General features: G+C 44.2%; 1 protein-coding gene across 1 annotated transcript in view; it reads right to left on the bottom strand.

Moving 5' to 3' along the window:
- The window catches only part of MAFG (MAF bZIP transcription factor G), a 599,435-nt gene that overhangs the window by 63,452 nt on the left and 514,708 nt on the right, over positions 1-21,275 (bottom strand). Inside the window, exon 2 of the mRNA XM_044068224.1 lies at positions 6,791-6,857. Within this exon, the coding sequence (XP_043924159.1) occupies positions 6,791-6,826 (36 nt within the window). The 5' untranslated portion in view covers positions 6,827-6,857. The remainder of the gene's footprint in view (positions 1-6,790; positions 6,858-21,275) is intronic.

Raw genomic sequence — 21,275 nt, 5'->3', positions numbered from 1 at the left:
GAGGTGTCACTCAAGTGAAGACCTTTCTTCACAGAGCAGAATCACTCAACAGTAGAGATATCTCAACACTGCATACAGCACAGTCACCCAAACAGGGTGGCATAGTGGCGTAGCAGATAGTGTTGCTGCCTCACAGCAGAAGTTCTCAGGTTCGATTCTCCACTGGAGTGCCTTCTATGCAGAGACTGCATGTCTTTCCTATGTTCATGTGGGATTCCTCAGTGTGCTCCAGTTTCCTCCCAAATTTCAAAGACATGCAGTAGGTGGATTGGACACTCTAAACTGGCCACAAGTGTGAGTGTGATTGTGTGGTGTGGAAGAATTACTGAGGCAGTGCTAGCCACCCAGCAGTGTAAACCCTGACTCTAGGTGATTGTCACTGCTGAAGTGACACCCCGACCTCATGTGCAAAATGGGAAAAAAAAGGGGTCGTGGATGGACAGATGGATGGGTGGATCTATGTCTGGCATGCAACCCACTTCAAATGTAACTTGGACAATTGGATGGTTGTGTACACTTACCATAAATGTAGATGTTCGAGTGTATTCACTGTTGCAGTCATCACACTTGGGTTATCTGCCTGCAGGTAGCTCTCAGTTGGCCTAAATACGAGAGTCTTGAGATTTCTGCATCGAATGCTGTCACCTCTTCCATGATGTCAGATCGTCAGGGGTATAAAACATGCAGCCGACACCATTACATCCGTTTTTCTTGCCCCAGATGTCAGGAGCCCCCAAAATAGGTCGCAATCACATGGTGTGGAACACACCTCCAGTAGAAATTAAACACCATTGCTATAAGATATGGCCAAAAAAAGAGGATAGGTTGAAAGTATAGAAAAGACGGGGCTGGAGGGAGGGTAACCAGGATTGCAACAGTGAATACACTCGAACATCTACATTTATGGTAAGTGTACACAACTGTACTATGTTCTTCGTGTTTCACTGTTGCAGTCATCACACTTGGGTTGATTCCCAAATCTGAGGAAGGGTGGAGGCAGTCAAGAAGTATTAGGGCTGGCTAGCAGGCCTTGTAAGATTGCTGTGGCAAATCCAGCTCTGGATTTAGAAAAGATAGGTAAATGGTAATGCTTGGTGAAGGTGTGTACAGAACTCCAGGTTGCAGCTTCCAGGATGTCCCAGGTAGGGAACTCCCCTGAGAAATGTTGTAGAGGTTGAGGTAGCCCTAGTGGAATGAGGTCTGATCCCCTGTGGGGTAGGTTTTCCATGGTGTTTGTAGTAGAAATGGATGCAGTGTGCTATCCATTTAGAAATGGTTTGCTTTGAAATGACCTTGCCCTCTGCCCTTGTAGCAAAGCTGACTAGCAGCTGGTCAGACTTTAGTCCTGTCAAGATAGAACCTGAGCTGTCTGTTCTCATCCAAGGAGTGCAGAATCCTTTCCCCTTTATTCTGAAGATTAGGAAAAAAGGTTGGTAAATGGATGGATTGGTTTAAAGTCACACTGGATACCACCTTGGGCATAGATGATGGGTTAGCCCTGAGGGAAACCCTATCCGCATGGAAGATAATGAAGGGCTCCACAGCCATAAGGGCCTATAACTCAGACACTCTTCTTGCTGAAGGGATGGCTAGAAGTAAGGCTGTTTGCCAAAAGAGGAAGTTTAACTCTGCTGTAGCAGCAGGCTCAAAAGGGGGGAGCGTGAACTTCTCTAGAACAAAGTTCACAGGCAGGAGTGGCAGCTCTCCTTGGGGGTCTTAAATTGTTAGCTCCTCTCAGGAACTGTTTGAACAGAGGGTGAGAGAAGACAGGTGGCTCAGTATTGTAATAAGCTGAGATGGCAGAGGCATGAATCCTAATTGATGAGAAGGATAGGCCTTTGTGGAGCAACTCTGCTAGATAATCTAGGATTTGAGGTAAGGTGGGCATGGCTGTCTCCTTTCCCTGAGACTTGGCTCCAAGAACAGTACCTTTTCCACTTTCCTGAATAGGATTTCCTAGTACTAGGCCTCCTGGCCTCAAGGATAACATCCAGCACCTGTTTGCCGAGAGTTGCTGGTGATGTATTCAGGGAATAAGCAAGGCTGGCAGGTTAAGGGTTTGCAGCTGAGGATACAAAATCTATCCCTCCTGCTGAGACAGGGATCTGATGTAGGTGCCAGGGTGGCGCTGCTGTCAGACTGCGCAGGAGTGGGTACCAGTGCTGGTGTGGCCAGTCTGATGCAATAAGGATTGTCCTGCTTGAGTAGTACTTTTGAAAGGAGGGGCAGAGGGGGAAAGGCATAGATTGAGAGGTTTTCCCACGTAAAGGATAGGGCCATCCACTTTCCATGCTTGGCTGTGGGGAATTCTGGTGCAAAATTTGCTCAGTTGATGGTTTTGGGGGGAAGTAAAGAGGTCCACTTCTGGTGTCCCCCCCCACCTGTGTATTAGAAGTTTGAATGAGCTGGGTTCCAGTTTCCACTCGTGTGGGTCCATTAGATTTCTGCTTAAGTCGTCTGCCGGTGAATTTTGTTTGCCTGGCAGGAATTAAGCTTGCAGGTGCACTTGATAACTCTAGGCTGTGTTCCACAGAGCCATGGCTAACCTGCAGAGTGGGTAGGAATGAGTTCCTTCCTGCTTGTTTATGTACCACATAACTGTGGTGTCTGTCTTTATCAAGAGTTGTCCTGGCAGGATAAGGTATCTGAAGGTGGTCAGTGCATTCTGTACAGCTAACATTTCTTTTTGATTGATATGCAGGTGAATTTGTCCTGGGCTCCATTTGCCTTGAATGCATTTGCCTGCCATGTGAGCCCCCCATGCATAGTCTGATATGTCTGTTGTCAAGGTTTGGGCAGTGGGCGGGGTGTTGAGTGAAAGGGAGTCCCTTGTTGTGGTTGCAAGCCTCTGTCCACCAAAGGAACTCTGCCCTTGGGCAAGAAATTATAGGAATCACTGTTTCCAGGTCCTGAGAATGTTGACACCAGAGACTTTTTAAGTACCACTGGAGTTTCCTCATATGCAGTCTTGCATATGGAATTAGCAGAATGCATGAGGCCATGAACCCTAGGGCTTGCAGTATTTTCCTTGCAGATAGCTGGGTTTGGGTGGACAGTAGTTTGAAGTAATTTGTCAAATAAACCTGCTTTTCTGGAGTGAGGAATGCCATCTGGGAAGTTGTGCTCAATCTTGCTCCCAGGAATACAACTTTTTGGCTGGGTACCAGATGCAATTTCTTTTCGTTGATGGTATACCCCAGAGAAGTTAGGAGTCTCTTTACAAATGTCAGGTGCTGAAGTAGCAATTCCTGACTGTCCGCCTGAATCAGGCAATCATCCAAGTATGGGTAAATCTGAATGTTTCTCTGCCTGCAGTATGCAATGGCTGGAGCCAGGCACTTTGTGAATACACTAGGCGCAGTAGATAAGCTAAAGGGAAGTGCAGAGAACTGAAACACAGATATTTCCTGCAAGATTCCCTTGTGGGATGTGCAGATAAGCTTCTTTTAAGTCTAAGGTGACTAGCCTGGAGTCCTTGGCTAGCATAGGAAGCAGCTGCTGGAGTGAAAGCATTTTGAATTTTGGTACCACCAGGAAGGCGTTGAGAGTTGACAGATCCAGAATAGGGCACCAAGAGTTCTCTTTTCTGGGCACCAGGAACAGTCTGGTGTAGAAACCCTGCCCCCTTTGCTCTGCTGGAACAGGCTGAATAGCCCTGGTACTGAGAAGAGAAAGTACTTGCTTTTGGGCCTCTGCTCACTGGTTTGCAGGAAGGTCTGGCAAATCGCTTGGGACTGGCAGTGAGTAGAAGTAGAATCTGTATCCCTGGGATACAATGTTTATGACCCATCGGTCCTGGGTAATATACTCCCAGTTTTTTGCATGAGGGCGAGATTTCCTTCTAGGGGTGAAAGTGCTTGGGCATGGCTGGGAAGGATGGACAGGTCATTGTGAACTTTTTCCATAAGGGAGGTGGGCTTACCACTCCCTGTTTTTGAGTTGGGAACACTCCATTGTTTAGATCTGTGCATACCCTGAGACTGTAGCCTTTGTGGTCTGTTGCCCCTGAGTTTGGACTGGGGTGGTCTGGGAGGGACTGGAAAGGATCCGTTTTTTGAAGGCCAATGCCTACTGAATCTAGGTGGCTGTACCTGTAAGAAATCTTTAACAGTTTGCATAGATTTCACTTTTTCCTCCATCTTTTTAAGAACTTCTGCTTTTGAGCCAAATAAACATCCTTGGTTTAATGTAGCATCTAGTAATTTTGCTTTGACATGGTCTGGCAAGATTTGTTCCTTCAGCCAAGCATGCCTTCTCAGAACAGACCTAGTGACAGCAGCCCTGTAAGATGCCTCTAAGGCATCAAAAACACACTGCAAAGTATGTTTAACAACTTGGTTTGCTGAATGCATTAACTCTTGTAAGTCTTTATTTTCTGCACAATCAGGAATCAACAACATTTTTTGTTTATCTAGTTCCATAATATGATGCTGGTACTTCAACATGTGAAACTGGCAATTTAAAGCCCTAATGGCAAGAGTTGCATAGGTATATACCTTCATATGCCATCTGTCTAAAGCCCTAGAATCCCTGTCCAAAGGGGTAGGGTTTTTGGCTGTAGTAGCCTTAAAACCTTTAGGTCCCTGGGAAATGGTCTCTGGATCCGCAGTGGGATTTTTAAAGAGAAATTTGTGAGAGTCAGGTACTCTGTAGTACCCGTCGGGCTTTCTAGGAGCTGGTGGTAAAGTATCAGGGGTAACACTGGATTCCATGAAGACATCATCTACAATATCCAGGACAGGGGGTATAGCTAGAGGCCTATGCTGAGGCAAGTCTAAAAATTCTGAGTCTTTTTTTGGACTGTGGGTAGTCCTGGCATTCCTAGCGGAAATGCTCTCTTAGGGTATGCAAGGTTTCACCAAAAGAAAAGTCCTCTGGGGGGAGGCAGAGGGAATGGAATCCTCTGCATCCGAGTCCTCATAGGTAGATAAGGGTATGTCCTGGTAATCACAGGGGTCAGCGTCATCGGACTCATGGTCTGTAGAATCAGAAGGAAAATCAGTTCTTTGTCTTTCAGAGGGGGAAGGCTGGCTTCCCCTAATTAAAGTAATAAGGTCTTCAACCATTCTAAGCATTTGTTTTGGTGGCATGGGAACTTGAGAATCCGCTTTGGTCGTCGGTTTCCTAGGTGTAGTGCGAACTCTGAGCCTGAAAAATTTGGTAGTTTTAGTCATTAATGAAGCAGTTGGTTTAATACGAACATCAGAAGGTCTAAATACACCCTCAGAAGCCGGTGGCTGCATAGCGGCTCCGGACCCATCCAAGGTAGAGACATCCGCAGGTTCCATAGTCGAAGGAGCATCTTGCGGCATACCGAACTCCGAATGGGCCTCGGTAGAGGCCTGCAAATCTGTAGAAGCGGGTAAAAGGGGCTGCGAAAGCACCTCACTGAGTACCGGCGGATTGGTGACTAGCTTAACGGAAGCGTTGTCGACAGTTTTGGACCTATGCGGTCTGTCTTTATCCTTACATATTTTCAGATCATCGGCAGTCGGATGGCTTATCGAAGCCATTTCAGAATACGGTGAACAAGGGCGAAAGAATTTAGCAACAAAAATAGCCCGACAACGAATAGTTCGGGTGTTGAACAAGGCACAAAACTGAAAGCAAGGAACGTTGTGGTCTGGGCCTAAATAGGGGACGCAGTAAGAATGAAAATCTCTGTGAGGTATTTGCTTTCCACAGGCAAGACCACTGTTAACTTTTTCTGACATCGGTTAGAGCAAGAAAAAGGATCCCCAAAGGGTTACTTAGCTTTAGAAAACTTCAGGTTTGAAACTTGAAAAACGAAAATTTCAGGAAGCGGCCAACCGGCACTTGCGAACTGCTTCTGCTTCGGGCTCCCGCGCGGCAAGAAAAGCTGATGTAATGGCGTCAGCTGCATGTTTTATATCTGACGAGCTGATGTCATGGAAGAGGTGACAGCATCCGACACAGAAATCCCAAGACTCTGGTATTCGGGCCGAAGGGTTACCTGCAAGCAGATAACCCAAATGTGATGACTGCAACAGTGAAACATGAAGAACATCAAAAAATTCACTCCAGGTTTGGCAACTATAACGCAGGCAGTCTGTAAATGGTTCATCTCCCAAGCCCCTGCTTACACTTCTCAAGGGTATGAAAACAACTCAGAGATTTGGGATGCATGGCTAGGCTTAAAAAGGTCCTTGTGGTTGTTAGCCTAGTGAACCTATGAACAGTGGAGATGTATCAACACTGCATAGAGCAGAGCCTTGTAGCAGAGATATGCCAATACTTCATGGAGTAGAGTCATCCACCTCCAGAGATAATGTCAACAACGAGTCACCTAACAGCAGAGATATGTCAGAACTGCCAGCAAACAGCATTACTCCGGAAAGCAGGGATCTGTCATCAGTGCAAACCGCAGGGTCTACTAACAGAGTAAGCAGTATTAGTAAGGCTGAATGCAGTGTGAACACCACCAGCACAGATCTCCTCCACTGTTACAGTTGTTTGAAGCTGGTGATTCAAGTGATTCTAGTAATCTGAACAGCAAAGCATTTATAAAAAAAAAAAGGAAAATGCCTAGCACTCCTCATAAGTAGCTAACCTGTTGTATTAATACTAAATGCCCAGCCAGGGAAAGAAGCACGAATACAGCTACATACAACTTTTAGCAGTGTAATCATATTATATGGGCTCCCACTACACCCCCCTCCCCCCTCCAATTCCCCAGTTCTATTAAAAGGTGCCACAAGATCATGCATAAGACTTTAAATCCACACTCCTTTTCTGCAACAAGACAAAAAAAAATGAATCTGTTATTTACCTTTAAGGCTTTGTTTCCTTTGTTAGGGGTCGTCATACCACACACACGACTCCTCTGTCACTCTGATCTGAAAAACAAAAACAAATATGTCAATGTGAATTCAAGACTCACTACAGCATATTAGGGGAGGTAGTGCAATGCAGTTCTGCGATAAAAAACAGCAGTATCCCCCACCCCCCTCAAGTCACTGGTTAAGGACATGTGGCTACACCACAAACATACAAGCAAAAAAATAAAAATAAAAAAAATAAAAGCATCCTGAATGGTGGGGAAAACTGCCCCCCAAATTACAGGCAAAAAGACAGATCTGCATCGTGGGGTGTCCCATTGTTCCAAAACTACATGTTGAAAAATAACTTTGAAATTAATGCAGTCCTCAACATTAGAAGCAAGAAGAAAATAAAAAGGTTTCTTGTGTCTTTCAGACTGAGAAACTTTTCACAGATGAGGTTGTTCTTCAACATTAATTGCACATGTCAAGATTCTGTCAGTAGAAGGCCTTGTACACATGTACTATTAACAAGCAGCAAAGGTCAGACATGAGCTAATAACACTAAGCTCTGCTTCATTTCTGCATTAAACACATTATGATCTTTACTTTACTCACACAATCACATTCCCTTTTCTGTCCAATGTAACACCCCTTTTTATTAAGACAGCTTTTGTCTGAAGCAGCATGTCTGTCTGTCCAATGTCTGAAATTCCTTGCTAAAAAGCATTCTACAACTTTTAACATCAGCTATGTGCACAGCTCTTGCAGCCTGTGGGTAGAGTGACTTTGCAGACAAAAGCCTACAGGTCATGCTGACTCAGCAATCTAATAAACCACACCCGATGCTGAAATACCACCACAGTAAGTAAGATATGCACCCTGTCATTCACCATAACCACAGCCTAATCTCCAAGTTAAAAATACAAAGTTCCAGGCTTCAAAAAAATACATCTAATATGCATTCTCTGCCTCTCTCCTTACTTGCAGGACAGAGGTATTATCATTACAACCCCAGAAACTGCCTACCCCAATCTAGGAGAAAAGACAAGATAAATTAAGTAGTCCTGCCCGCGGTCCCATCAAAGTTGTTATGACTACATCCCTGCTGAACATGTACATGCGATGCCAGTGAGAAAGAATACTAAATGGTTGGGGGAGGGTGTCGAAACTACATTAAGTGCCATCACACCACTAACTTGCTCTCTATTTTACCACTCTGGAGTATCTGACAGTCACACTGGAATACATTTTCTTTTTAAATGGGAGACTCAGAACCCAGCAAGTGACTTTGTCCAAATGAATGCATTATGATGGAAATTTAAATTCAATTATCCAGCTACTAAACATATTAAGCACACTTTAGTACTTTTTATTTAAAGGAATTGGAGTGCTTAAGAAAGATGGTCATACTGCTTCCGTAGCTTCACAGCATACGCTCCTACATAAGCTACTGCCTTCAATGCAGACAGATGATACTACAATGGTGCCACAACAACCCTGTTGATGTGTACTGCAGTTGGGAAGTAATTACAAACACAGCAGTGACTACAGTATCACAGTTTATGGTACATTACTTGCCTGCATGAATGCTGTGTTAAAGCACAGGAGACTTGTCTGTAGTACTGTCTTACTGCCTACAGTGACAATAGCTATTTTACAAAGGTGGGGGTGCACACAATATAGATAATGTGTTGTAGCAACACATTAGTGAACAGAAGTTGGCCATGATATTCAATTTCCCTACAGCCAACCATTTAATGCTTCTTACGTATAACCCCCCCTAAATGCTTTAATATGGCTCCATGACATATAGGGATAAAGCCCTGCATACAACCCAGATGAACAGTGAGCGATTAGCAGCATGGGTGATGGAAGATGGGAATCAACAAGCTCGTTCATCCAGTGGCGAGGGAGACAGTCCAGCTCACTCCTCTTCTTGTGTGTGTGTATAGGTGTATGGCTGCAGCTGTATGGGCCAGTATGTGCTGCATTTAGTAGTACATTGTAACAGTATGTGCCTGGCATATGTGGCTGTGTGCATGAGCCCTTGGTTAACAGAGACTGAATGAAGTCATAGCCACTTATGGATAGGAAGTTAGGCGCTGGGAACTGCATGCCACCATGGATGACTTGTCCAAACCATCCAACACAGTCACATAAAATTTTAGTGTTAGCTTTCCCAAAGATGATCTTTAATTGCTTTAGAACCCAAATACTGCCAAAGACTGCAGGCAGCTCCTCAAGTAGGACAAATACTTTTCTACACTACACTCTACTCACCCTAACATGCTCTGACTATTTCATCAGTCAAGGAAGAACACAGAGACTTCTACAAATGCACACAAGTACATGAGCACACGCAAACATGCACTCACCACCACAGGATAACCTATTCTTAATTTCTACAAGTCTTTTGGGTTTCTAATACCATAACAGAAATGGAACCCCATTCCTAGGTCAAAGTATGACTAAAGCTCATGAAATTAGTACTGTTTCACTCTTTGATATTAGTAAGAAGTGCTCTTCGCAGCACCCCCAATGTACCCAGTAATGACTCCTCCTGCCAATTCATACGGAGTTACATGTATCCAGGGTTGCCAGACGTCCCTATTTGGGCGGGACTGTCCCGAGATCAGCAGCCTGATCCTGAGTCCCGCCCTGCCGGTTTAAGTCCCGGCCAGCCTCCGTTTTTTTTCTTTTTTGATTGGCCCATATACCTGGCATACAGGCCAATCAAAAATCGCTAAACACAGAGCTACTTGTGTTGAATGCGGAACTGCAATGCATTAAACACTAGAAGCTCCGTGCTTAGTGCAGAGCTACTGTTCTTTAATGTGTAACTCTGTTCCGCATTAAAGACCTTTTTTTTTTTTTTTTTTTTGTCGTCCCTACCTGGCTGGTTGGAAATCTGGCAACCCTGCATGTATCTGTCTTGTGCAAAGTACAGTTGTGTACACACCATAAATGTAGATGTTCGAGTGTATTCACTGTTGCAGTCATCACATTTGGGTTACCCTGCCAGGGTAGTCCTCAGCCGGCCTGAATACCAGAGACTTAGTATTTCTGCTTCAGTTGCTGCTGCTTGAGGACTGATGTCAGGTCGTCAGTAGTATAAAGTAAGGCAGCCGACGCCATTACATCACTTTTTCTTGCCTTAACCTGTCAGGATCCCCCAAAGTAGGAGGCCAGGTTCTGGTGGAAGAACCCCACCAGTGGAAAATAAATACCAACATGTCCCTTGTAAGGAAAGGAGAACAACAAGGAAGAAAGGTAATAAAAGGAGAAAGAGAAGAAAGGGGGGTGAAGGGAGTGAAACCAGGACTGCAACAGTGAATACACTTAAACATCTATATTTATGGTAAGTGTACACAACTGTACTATGTTCTTCGTGTTTCATTGTTGCAGTCATCACATTTGGGTTTATTCCCAAAACTGAGGAAATGGGTACAGGCAGTCAAGGAAACCTGGGGCTGGTTAGAATGCCCTGCAAGACTGCAGAGGCAAACTACCCTGGATTTTCGGAAGAGAGGCAGGTGGTAATGCTTGGTAAAAGTGTGAACAGATGTCCAGGTGGCAGCCTCCAGGATGTCCCTGGTGGGTAGTCATCTGAGGAAAGGTGCAGAGGTGGAGGCTGCTCTGGTGGAGTGTGGTCCTGACCCCCTGGGGGGAGGCTTTCCATGCAGTTTGTAACAGAAATGGATGCCGTGTGCTTTGCCTTCTGCCCCTGTAGCAAAGCTAACCAGCAATTTATCAGGCTTTCTGAAGGATTTAGTCCTGTCCAGATCGAATCTGAGCTGTCTGTGCACATCTTGAGAGTGAAGAATCCTTTCCCCCTTGTTCTGGGGATTAGGAAAGAAGGTGGGCAAATGAATGGATTGGTTGAGAGCCACACTGGACACCAACCTTGTGCATGAAAGATGGGTTACTTCTGAGGGATACCCTGTCTGCATGGAAGATGATGAAGGGTTCCACAGCCAAGAGTGCTTGCAGCTCTAAGACTCTTCTGGCTGAAGTGATGGCCAGAAGGAATGCTGTCTTCCAAGAGAGAAATTTTAGCTCTGCAGAAGAAGTGGTTCAAAAGGAGGCAGGGTGAGCTTTTCCAAGACAAAGTTACGGTCCCAAGCTGATGTTGGTGCCCTTCTGGGGGGGGGCTCAAGTTGCTAGCACCTCTGAGGAACTGTTTGATCAAAGGGTGTGAGAAAAGGGGCTGCTCAGTGGGAAAATGAGCAGAAATAGCAGAGGCATGAATTTTTATAGAGGAGAAAGAGAGACCACTGTGTAAGTAGTTCAGCTAAGTAATCCAGGATGAGAAGGATGGAGGGCTGTGCTGTATTGGCCCCCTTAGCCTGGATCCAGGTGCAGAACCTTTTCCATTTATCTGCATAACACTTTCTGGTGCTAGGATGTCTAACATCCAGAACCTGTTTACTGAGGATGGCAGACTGGTTCAGGGTTAGGGAATAAGCCAAGTTGCCAAACTGAGTGTCTGCAGTTGGGGATGAATAATTCCCCTTCCCTCTGGGTCAGGAAATTTGGAATCTGAGGAAGATGCCATGGAAGCAGTGGGGACAGGCTGCGCAGCAAGGGGTACCAGTGTTGTTGGGGCCAGTCTGGAGCTAAAAGAATGGTCCTTGGTTTTTCCTCCCTTATTTTGAGCAGTGCCCTGGGATGAGAGGAAGCGGAGGAAAGACATAGACCGAGAGACTGACCCAGGGGAAGGACAGGGCGTCCACTTTCCAAGACATGCAGTGAAGCTCCCTGGTGCAGAATTTGCTAAGCTGATGGTTGGTGTGGGAGGCAAATAAGTCAACGTCGTTCGGGGTTTCCCATTTCTGAGTTATTTGGGTGAAGGTACTTCTGCTGAGCTGCCACTCATGTGGGTCCAGAAGGTTTCTGCTTAATTGGTCTGCCAGGGAGTTGAGACAGCCCGGTAGGAATTGTGCTAACAGGTGCAGTTGCATGGAAGAGGCTGTGAGCCAAAGGGTCATGGCCAGCCTGTATAGAGGGTAGGAGCAAGTCCTTCCCTGCTTGTTGATGTACCACATCACAGTGGTGTTTGTTTGGATCAGGAGAACTCCTGGAGAGAGAAGTGGTTTGAAAGCTATCAAGCCGTGCTGCACAGCCATCATCTCTTTTTGATTGATGTGCAGGGGGATTTGCTGTGGGCTCCAGTGGCACTTGCCATCCAGGTGTGCACCCCAAGCATAGTCTGATGCATCTGTGGTGAGGGTCTGGACAGCGGGGGTGGGAAGAAGGACAATCCCTTGTTGTGGGAGCATGCTGTTGCTCACCAAAGAAATTCCTTTCTGAGGCAAGGAATTATAGGTAGAAGAGTTTCCAGGTCTTGAGAGTGTTGACACCAAAGGCTCTTTAGGTACCATGGAAGCTTCCTCATATGCAGTCTGGCATATGGAATGAGTAGAATGCAAGATGCCATGAAACCCAGAGCTTGCAGGGTCTTCCTTGAAGACAGCTGGAGCCTGGTGGCCAACTGAGAAGTAGGCTGTCAGGAAAATTTGTTTCTCTGATGTAAGGTATGCCATCTGGGATGCTGTGTCCAGACTTGCTCCCAGGAAGACTACCCTTTGGGTGGGCACCTGTTTGGATTTCTTTTCATTGACTGTGTACCCTAGGGAGGTTACGAGGGTCTTTACAAAGGCCAGGTGCTTCAGCAGCTTTTCCTGGCTGTCTGCCTGAATAAGGCAGTCATCCAAGTATGGGTAAATTTGAATATTTCTTTGTCTGCAAAAGGTGCTGCGGTGGTGGTGCTGTGGTAGTGTTGTCACCTCACAGTAAGACGTTGTCCTGTTCGATTCTCAGCTAGAGTGTCTTCTGTGTGGAGACATGCGTGAATGGGCGTGCCTTCGTTGAAGGTTGTGTGTCAGGGCCGGCAAATCTGCACGTAAAAATCTACTGCCGGAGTTCCGTTGTGGCGACCCCTAACCGGGAAAAGCCGAAAGACACAACAACAACTTTGTCTGCAAAAGGCAATGGCTGGAGCCAGACATTTTGTGAAAACTCTGGGAGCAGTAGATAAGCCAAAGGGAAGCGCAGAGAACTGAAAGTGTTGAGATCTGCCCTGAAACGGAGATATTTCCTGCATGATTCCCTGATAGGAATGTGGAGGCAGGCCTCTTTTAGATTGAGAGTGGTTAGCCAAGCGTCCTTGGACAGCATGGGTACCAGCTGCTGGAGGGTTAGCATTTTGAATTTTGGGATCACCAGGAAGGTGTTTAGAACGGATAGATCGAAGATGGGGCACCAGGTGCCCTCTTTTCTGGGGACCAGAAAAAGTCTAGAGTAGAAGCCTTGGCCTATCGTGTTCTACTGCCATCATAGAGAGCAGGGAATGGATTTGCTTTTGAGCCTCTGCCCACTAATTTGGTGGTAAATCTAAGAACCCTTTTGGGGTTGGAAGGGTGTGAAAGGAGTATTTGTAACCCTGAGACACAATGTTCAGAACCCATTGGTCCTTGGTAATGGTGATCCAGGTGCTTCAGTGAAAGGAGAGTTTTCTTCCTGGGGTAAGTGAAGATGGGCAGAGGGGAGGTCGGGAGGAGGTGAGTCATTGTGAGTTCTTACCATAAGGGGGTGGCTTAGAACACTCTGGTTTTGAAGTGGAGGTAGTCCAATGCTTAGATCTCTGCATTCCCTGGGGCTGCTGTCTGCTGTACAGTACAGTCAAAAAACATACCACTGCATCATCTGAGCTGTGGAGGTCTGCTTCCACAGGGCCTAGGCTGGGCCTGTTTACTCAGAGCAGGAAAGGACCAGTGCTTGGAGGGACAATGCCTGCTGAACCTAGGGGGCTGGACCTGTAAGAAATCTTTAACTGTTTGCATAGATTTTGCTTTTTCTTCCATCTTTTTTAAGACCTCTTATGCCTTAGTGCCAAGTAAGTTATCTTTGTGCAAGGGGGCATCCAACAATTTAGATTTGACGTGGTCTGGCAGGGGTTGTTCCTTAAGCCATGCATGTCTTCTAATGACAGATCCAGTGACTGCTGACCTGCAAGAAGCTTCTAGGGCATCAAAACCACAACAAAAAGTGTGTTTAGTCACTTGACTTGCAGAATGCATCAAGTCTTGCAAATCTTTAGATTCTGCCCAAGCAGAAAAGGAAGACATTTATTATTTAAGGAGTTCCAAGGTATGTTGCTGACATTTCAGCATATGGAACTGACAATTTAGTGTCCTGATAGCAAGAGTAGCTGAGGTTTATACTTTTTTACCCCATCTGTCCAATACTCGGGAATCTCTGAGGGGGTGGGATTCTTAGCAGACGTTGCTTTAATCCCTTTTGGTCCTTGAGAAATGACCTCAGGGTCAGCTGTTGGATTTTTAAAAAGAGATTTGTGCGAGTCAGGGACTCTATAGTACCTGTCTGGTTTTCTGGGAGCAGGGAGGTAAGGTGTCAGGAGTCAAGCTGGATTCAAGGAAAACATCATCCAGAACATCCAGGACTGGGGGTGGCCAGAAGAAGAAGAAGAGTTTTGGGGCATACCGGACTCTGAAAGGGTCTCTGTAGTGGCCTGCGAATCAACTGAAGCAGGCATCAGGGGCTGCGCACCTCACTGACTACTGGATGACTGACTACTAGCTTAACGGAAGCATCGTGGGTAGGTTTGGACCTGTGCGGTCTGTCTCTGTCTTTATCTTTATGTGTTTTTGGAAGATCTGCTGTCAGATGGCTTACCAAAGCCATATCGGAATTTGAGGACTGTAAACGAAAATATCTGGCTACAATAAGGGTCCAACGACGGATAGTTCTGGCATTGAACAAAGCACAGAAGCGACAATGGGGGACGTCGTGGTCTGGGCCTAAACTATTGACGCAGTAAGAGTGGAAGTCTCGGTGTGGTATTTGCTTTCCACAGGCGAGAGAATTATTAACTTTTCCTGACCTCGGTTAGTGCAAGAAAAAAGGATCCCCAATGGGGTACTTAGCTTTAGAAGACTTCAACTTCAATTCGGAAATGAAAATTCAGGTAACAGCCGACCGACACTCATGCGAACTACTTCTGCTTCGGGCTCCACGGCAAGAAAAACTGATGTAATGGCGTCTGCTGCTTTACTTTATACTACTGATGACCTGACGTCAGTCCTCAAGCGACAGCAACCGTTGCAGAAATACTAAGTCTCTGGTATTCAGGCCGGCCGAGGGCTACCCTGGCAGGGATAACCCAAATGTGATGACTGCAACAGTGAAACATGAAGCACATCTATTCTTTCCTCTTATTTCTCTCTCACTATTTTTGTATATCTTCTGTCTGGAAATTTTGAGCTTCTTGCATAATAGTAACACTACCAAATTATGTTTCTTATCCTCAACAGGCTCTTTTTTGGCCTATCAGTTTTTGTGGACTACCACTTCCATCTACAGCAAGGGGGAGGTGGACTTTTCCTTCCTTCTACAACTGAGCCTGACCTAGTCCCACTGTAGGAATGTTTCTGTGTCTTGATGATGCTACACCGTCACTTTTTCCAGTCCTAGCACCAGTGCACCTACCAAGATTAAGTACTTTTTTATCCAAGGTCTTGTGCACCCAGCTATCTTTTTTTATTTATTTTTTTTAAATACTTCTGTCCATGATACATACTATATGAAACAATCTATACATCAGTATTGTTTTGGTGAGATTTGTGAAAAAACAGGGTCTACCTCGTGAAGGTACTCACGAAGACTTGAGGATGAATTCAGTTCCAGCAAAACTACTCTCCTTTGCTTGCTGATTTATCATCTCTCCATTCAAACCTGCTGTTAGAATGTGACTATGATCAGGTATATCTGTATCACCAAGCTTCTCTAGGGAGTTGCTCTGATGGTGATCTGGATCTTGATATCTTTCTCTCTCAGAAATTAGAAATGGTCACCAGTCATACTTTGCAAGCAGCTGGGAGCATGAGAAGAAATCTTGTCTCCATGGTACATGAACAGTCAGTCAGTCATTAATACTTTTAAGAAAAATATATCTGCATAATTAAACACTTTGTTTTTTGTAGATTTCTGATACAAGTCTTGAATCAAAGCTATGAAATCAGGCATATACAACAATCATGTTTGTGAGTTTTGCTAGCAGTTTCACACAAGCTGAAACATTTACATTTTTAATCCCTTTCCTGTTAAGAATATCAGAAAAATCCACCATCTCCCAACTGACTCAAAATTATTATGAACTAAAAAACGCTGACAATAAGCAACAGTAGAAATGGGGAGCTTTCTGTTTACAAAATTAAGTGTTTGCACACAACATAATGTCAGGGGAACAGATAAGTGAAACTCAGCAACTATGGCTTTATCAGAACAGCAGCACAAGAAATTTGCAGCCTTCAGAGAATCATTAAATCGATATCATCCTCTGAAGTGCTCAACTGTACATGTAAAACGTTTCACACACACCGCCACTTGGTTACCTTTAACATTTATAGTACAAAGTAAGTCAGTGTATATGATAGGAACTTAGCTAAGGATGACAACTCTGCTGTGTAGCGGTCCTGTTTTGACTATTTTCTAGATAACCAAGGTTTGAATAGAGGCCCAGCTGTTGGAGAAGTTGGCCTAGGTGGGAAGTGAGAGACTAGCCAATGCTGACTACCAGTAGAAGAAGGGTGGTTGTGCGCCTGTGTGTGTATATATATATATATATATATATATATATATATATATATATATATATATATATATGTGTGTGTGTGTATAAAGATTGAAATATATGTGCGTTTGTGTGCTTGTGCGTATGAGTTTTCGTACATATAGATAGATATACTAGTTTCTACTAGTATTTATCTATTTTCAGTGCATGTGTTGGCAGAGTTCAACCAAGAAAGTTCCACCAGAACTGATATCTGAAATTGCAGCTACCACACCAGACTGGGTTGGTGGAGAAAGCATGCCAAAGAGTATACAAATCATACAGTCTAGCAAAGAAAACAAGTGGAACTGTGCTCTTAAAAAATCCCTGCACAGAAGATACACATCCATTGACCAGAAACTATGGTGCAGTATTTTGAAAGCATTAAAAAAATGCCTTAATCAAATCTACATGTAAATAACGGAGAAGGTGGCAAAGCCTTCCCTGTAGCCCTGAAGTCTCTTTTACTTACTTATACTAACACTGAGGCCAGACAACAATGGAGAAAACAGAAAAGCTCAACAACTCTTAATCACTATCAGTACATCAACACAAAATATTTCACAAGTGACTCCCAATATGAGAACAGCAACTGATATGTTAAATCATTACAGAAATGTACTACATAAGTTGAAACACTGTCCAGTTTACGTACAACAACCAGTAGGGGAGCCAAACAGATTCCTGAAAAATTCCTTTTGTCCTTAAGAGTTTTACAGAAGGAGGGAAAAATCTACCTCCACGTCTATATACACAAAAATAAGTCAGTATCAGAGAACAACTTAGATAGAATTCCTAGTCAGTTGACTTAATATTTGCCATTGATCAGGAAATGCCACACACAATTTTGCTTTACCCAAACAAGAAGTATCCAAGCTAATGAAGTTAAATGCCTTAACTGTAGGTTCCAAGAATACTTAGCACCACAGTATCGTACAGTTCCTGCGGGTGAAACACATTCTCGGTTTTACTCTCTTTCTGTTTTTAACTGGAATGAAGCCAGTCTTTGACATATACTGTCCAAATAATTACACACAGCTTCCCATTAAAAAAAAATGGATCTCTCTTTCCTTTATTATCCTTAGAACCCTCACTTTGAATTTTACAACCAGTACATCATACAAATGAAACTTAATTATAAAGGGAAAAATTAAAGGAACTTTGGGGAGGGTGAAGGAAAATTAAACTCATAAATGATTCACAAAGGAATGAAGTAAACATGAAAATATAAAGTCAAATACAGATGGTTGGTTATAAACTAGAAATATTAGTGCTCACAGTGCATTTTATTCACAGATATTGAAACTTAAGTACAAACTAATTTCTCATCTATGTCCAATGCAATAATCACATTCTTAGTCCAAATTAATCCTAGCATGTCTCATTTATTTAAAAGTTATGTTCTCACCATAAATAGGCATCTGAGTTATCCATTTTCATTCTTCCTCAACGTGTGGGATTAGGATCCGACACAGCCACTTATTCCAAACTTAGGATCCAGCTCTCGAGCTCCTCCCTCTAGCCATAATGTCCTATTTCATCCCCACAGCCTCAGCTCGAGTTTGCTGCCCTATCTCCATAGTAAAACAGAGACAGGAATAATCTGATAGAAAGACAGGGCTCAAACCTGGAACCGTAGGTTCCAATACGGTCCGATCGGTTTCTCTGGGAACTTTAATGGGGGATGGACACGAGGGCAGTTGAGGAAGAATGAAAATGGACAACACAGATGCTTAGTTATGGTAAGAACATAACCTTTAAATCTGATGATGTCCTTTTCATGCTTCCTTAAGATATGGGACAAAGTCCCAAGCTGTGTTGATCTTGGGTGGCCCTCACGGAAGGATATTCCGTAATACCCCCGAACCAAAGGCAGCTCTGTTTCTAGAAATATCATCCAATTTGTAAAGAGTAACAGAAGTATGAACACTGAACCATGTAGCTGCAGCACAAATGTTGTCAATAGATGTTCTTGACCAAAAAGCACAAGATGTGGCCATGGATCTCGTTGAATGAGCCTTGAGAGGTTTAAATAATGTCATGCCTTTCTGAGAATAAATCCAGGAAATACAGTCTGATATCCATTTTGGTAGAGTGGATACTGGATAACCTAGTCTTTCTGGAGAAAAGGAAACAAAGAGCTGGTCTGAATTTCTGAATTGTCTTGTCCTGTGAAGATAAAAATGTAATCGTCTATGCACATCAAGAAGATGTAGCATGTGCTCTCCTTTATTGGAGAGATTTTGAAAGAAAACTGGTAAATGGATGGATTGGTTATTCTCAGAAGCCACTTTAGGTAAAAAGCAAAGGTTAGTCCTTAAGGAAACCCTATCCTTATGAAAAATTATGTAAGGAGATTTTTTAAGAGAGAGCCTGGAGTTCAGATATTCTCTTTGCAAATGTGATGGCTACCAAGAAAACTGTTTTTCATGACAGAAACTTCAGATCAGATTTAGCTGAAGGCTCAAAAGTTTTTTGCATTAGGCCTTGTAGTACAACTGGCAGATCCCAAGGTGGTGAGGGATCTTTTACCGGAGGCCTTAGAAGAAAAATTTCTTTCATGAAAGCTTTACATAGTTTAGATGAAGCCAGAGAAAAATGTCTGTTCCCTGTGTGAAAACTATAAATGGCTGCCAGCTGAAGTTTAACTGTAGAGAAACTAGCTCCCTCCTCAAAATGCGTGGTTAAAAACTGGAGAACCATAGAGACCGGAGCATAAATGGGATCAATGTCTTTACTCAAAGCCCAAAGGAAGAATCTTTTCTATTTGCTTTTGTATACTTGTTGGTAATTCTTTTTGAGAAGCCAAAACAATATCACGTACAAAGGAAGAAAGCCTGTGCTGTCTAACTATTACTGGAAGTGGAGAAACAATGCAGGTAAGTCTTAGGACTCGACTGTTGGGATGTTAGATTCCTGATGGGTGCGACAGGCGATCCAGAGTTGACTGCAGTATCCATGGGGGACAGAGAGGAGACCATAAGAAGGGGAACCATACTTGCCAAGGCCAGAATGGGGCAATGAGGATTACTGAGCTCTTTAGCCTGCTCACTTTCTGTAAAAATTTGGGAATCAGGTGAAGAGGAGAGTAAGCATAAAGGAGAAGCAAAGGCGAAGCATGAACTTGAACATCTCTCGGTAACTCCCCCCAGGGGGGATTAGACCAAAGTACCTGCTGCACTTGTTGAGGGGAGTGACAAATAGGTTGCAGCAAGGTTGGCCCCAAGGCTGGAAGATCACCTCATCCACAGATTCACCACTTGTGGGGCATCACAATGGATCTGTTTAGTTTGTCGGCTAGCACGTTAGTTTTCTCCATAATGTGCGTCACAATTAGAAAGTGGTCTGATAAGACTGCCCATTCCCATAATCTCACAGCCTCTCTGCAAAGAGGATAAAATCAAGTTCTTCCTTGTTTGTTGATGTACCAGACTGCAGACAAGCTGTTGGTCTGAACTGGAATACCTCCCAATGGGAGAGCATCTTGAAATGCCTGCAGCACTAATAGGACTGCTCTCGTCTCTTGGGGGGGGAATCACCTGCCTTCGTCCGTTCTTCCCAAGAAATGCCCCCTACCCCAATTGAAAAAGTACAGTTTTGTACCTACCATAAATGTAGATGTCCGATAGGTATGCATCTGCAGTCATAACATATGGGTTTGTCCTGCCTCAGGCAGCCCTTCGGTCGGCCGGATTCCAAAGTCTGGGTCTGGCCTCGGCTGATGTCGCACTTTCCCCGACGTCAGAGCTTCTGGGGTATAAAGGCATCAGCCGACGCCATTTTCCTCAGTGTTTCTTGCCCCAGATGCCAGGTGCCCTCTAGGAAGGCTAAATTTGGATAAATGTTGAATGTTCCAAACAGTAGCAAAATATATATATATACATATATACAAACAAACAAATACACCATAATAGATTCCCCCAGCTAGCTGAAAGAGGGGTAAGCACCCTAGGAATACCACAGAGGGGAAGGAGGGTGGGTAATCCTGACTGCAGATGCATACCTATCGGACATCTACATTTATGGTAGGTACAAAACTGTACTATGTCCTTCAAGGATGCATCTGCAGTCATAACATATGGGTAAAACTGGGGGAGGAGGTACTAAGATAAGGATGGTGTAGTTAAGATCCCCTGTAAAACTGCAGTTGCAAAGTCTGCTCGGGATCTGGAGTATAAAGGTAGATTGTAATGCTTGGCAAATGAATGCACGGAGCTCCAAGTAGCAGCTTATAAAATGTCCTTGGTAGCCACCCCTCGTAGGAAAGCTGTAGTGGTGGCTGTGGCCCTTGTGGAATGAGGCCTGATATTTTCAGGAGCTGTCTTTCCATGAAAAGAGTAGCAAAAGCGAATGCAATTTCCTATCCATTTTGAAATTGTCTGTTTGGAAATTGCTTTTCCTTGCACCCCAGTTGCATATGCTACAAAAAGTTGGTCAGTTTTTCTGCTGGTTTTAGTTCTGTCCAGATAGTAGCGTAGTTGTCTGTGTATATCCAAGGTGTGCAAAAGTTTTTCTCCTTTGTTCTGTGGGTTAGGGAAGAATGTAGGCAAATGAATAGCTTGGTTCAAGGATACCCTGGATACCACCTTTGGCATGAAAGTAGGATTGGTTCTCACAGACACTCTATCCTGGTGAAAAATAAGGAAAGGCTGCACTGCCATTAATGCCTGTAACTCGGATACTCTTCTTGCTGAAGTGATTGCCAGAAGGAAAGCAGTTTTCCAAGATAAAAACTAAGTCTGCTGATGCTGCTGGTTCAAAAGGAGGTAGTGTCAATTTTTCCAGCACAAAATTGAGATCCCATGCAGGCAGAGGGGTCTCCTTGGAGGTTTAACATTTTTGATCCCTCTCAAAATTGGTCC

The sequence above is a fragment of the Protopterus annectens genome, chromosome 4.part0 (assembly GCF_019279795.1).
Source record: "Protopterus annectens isolate FY-2018-M chromosome 4.part0, PAN1.0, whole genome shotgun sequence".
Classification (NCBI taxonomy): Eukaryota; Metazoa; Chordata; order Ceratodontiformes; family Protopteridae; genus Protopterus; species Protopterus annectens.
The sequence above is the reverse complement of the archived record's forward strand: the minus strand, read 5'-3'. Positions and strand labels throughout refer to the sequence as shown.